The sequence below is a fragment of the Eupeodes corollae genome, chromosome 1 (genome assembly GCF_945859685.1).
Source record: "Eupeodes corollae chromosome 1, idEupCoro1.1, whole genome shotgun sequence".
Taxonomy (NCBI): Eukaryota; Metazoa; Arthropoda; class Insecta; order Diptera; family Syrphidae; genus Eupeodes; species Eupeodes corollae.
The window spans coordinates 103,281,062-103,282,929 of record NC_079147.1 but is presented as its reverse complement, the minus strand read 5'-3'; the positions used below and the strand labels follow the sequence as shown (position 1 = coordinate 103,282,929).

Here is a 1,868-nt window from a genome sequence, read left to right as displayed (position 1 = left end):
ACAGCTGCAGTCAGTAGCCAGTATCCTCGAAGATATTCACAGAATCGATAGCTTTTAAATAAGAGCATTCCTGTCAATGCTATCAAAAGCAACCTTAAGATCGATGGAAAACGGGTAGAGTTTCTTCTTTTGTCAGAAATGAATTATTCATGAATGATTATAAACTTGGTCCACAGTAGAATTGTTAGTTCTATATGTAGCTTTTTATGTTGAACGAAGTAGCTAGGCACAGTCTTATTTCCTGGGCGCCAATATCTGAAAGAATAATGACTGCAAGGTTCCGCTCAAAAATTCGCAACATCACAATCCTTCAGTGTTATGCCCCCGCAAATGAAGCGACCGAAGAAGACAAAACCGCATTCTACACTCATCTTAACTCGGTTTACAGCAGTGTTCCGAGAGCCGATATCATAATTTTCATGGAAGACCTCAACGCTCAAGTCGGTGCAGACAATCACGGTCTGGAACGATTTTGGGAAAAAATGGCTTGGGGTCACATAATGAAAATAGTAACATGCTTGTCGAAATTTGTAACGCAAATCGTCTTGTAATTGGTGGAACTGTATTTAAACATAAGACGTGCAACAAAGTCACATGGGTGCACCCAGTTGGTCATACCGAAAATCAAATTGATCACGTCATGATTCAGCAGCGATGGAGGAAGTCTATGTGTGATGTCCGAAATATAAGAAATTCCGATGTGGGAAGCGACCACCATTTGGTTGTCATGAGTCTCAAATTAAAAACCGCGGCTGTATTAAGACAATCGCAGAATGCTGCAAGAAATCCAAAATTCAATACGAATGCTTTAAGGGATCACAACATAAGTCGAAGCTATATCAACACCCTTGACTACAGAGCTTCGTCACTAAATGTGAGTGTTGACTCAGATGTTGACGAGATGTAGGGTGAAATTAAAAGTTTTTTTATGGAGGCTGGATCCGAGACTGTACCTAGACGTAAGAGACTTAGTGACTCTTGGATATTCCAAGACACCTGGGAAAAAATCGAGCTTCGTTATTCGTTGAAGCTGCAAATAAACGCCGAGACAGACGCTCAACGAAAGGCTGAATTGCAAAACGAAAATCGGATTGCACAAAAGATGGTATATCGTTGTGTGAGACGTGACAAGAGGTTGAGAATAGATGAACTCGCTGATAATGATGAACACGCTGCAAGAAGAGGAGATATCTGAGTATTGTACCAAATAGCCAAAGAAGTTGTCATTAACCAACAACAATCATCCTGTAATGGATGTGGATAGGATGTGAATTGGTATCAATTTAAGATCAACTTCGCAGGTGGAAGGATCACTTTTGTGCAGTGTTAAATGAGGACCCCGTTGAACAGAGTGCTGAAGAGCCCCAACTTAACGAGATGCGCAGATCCTACAGGGGTATTGACCTCGAAACCCCTTCAGTATCGGAAATTGAAACAGCGATTAGTCTCCTCAAAAACAACAAACAAGTACCAGCGCAATTCCTGAAAGCTAATCCCGCAACAGCAGCTAGTATCTTGCATCCGCTTATACAAACTGTTTGGGAAAACGAAACCTATCCCAGAGAATGGAAGGATTGATCGTTAAGGTGCCAAAAAAAGGTGACTTCAGGAACTGCAACAATTGGCGTGGTATTACCGGTTTGTCTGTTTTTCCAAAGCTAATGGCAACTTTAATCCTTGAACGGATAAAGGCTAGAAATGAGACTACACTCAAGAGGAATCAGGCTGGCTTCTGCAGCGGTCGGTCGTGCATTAACCATATCAACACCTTACTCATTTTTCTTGAGCAGTCTGCAGAATTTCAACACAGCTAGACCTCATGTTTGTAGATTTTGAGAAGGCCTTTGACCGAGATAACCGATCTCCAT

General features: G+C 41.6%; 1 protein-coding gene across 1 annotated transcript; it reads left to right on the top strand.

Annotated features, from left to right (window-relative positions):
* The first annotated feature begins 266 nt into the window (after positions 1–266).
* Positions 267–1,578, top strand: LOC129942243 (uncharacterized). The gene is made up of 3 exons (XM_056051101.1): positions 267–509; positions 578–903; positions 1,302–1,578. The coding sequence occupies exons 1-3, from the start codon at positions 267–269 to the stop codon at positions 1,576–1,578; spliced, it is 846 nt and encodes a 281-aa protein (XP_055907076.1).
* Positions 1,579–1,868: the final 290 nt, after the last annotated feature.

Excerpts from the sequence above, each read along its gene's own strand:
- LOC129942243 (XM_056051101.1), top strand. The coding sequence starts at position 267 with ATGACTGCAAGGTTCCGCTCAAAAATTCGCAACATCACAATCCTTCAG. Across the intron at positions 510-577 it reads GGGGTCACATAATGAAAATA|ACGTGCAACAAAGTCACATG; the intron begins GTAACATGCTTG and ends TTTAAACATAAG. Across the intron at positions 904-1,301 it reads GACTCAGATGTTGACGAGAT|GTGGAAGGATCACTTTTGTG; the intron begins GTAGGGTGAAAT and ends TCAACTTCGCAG.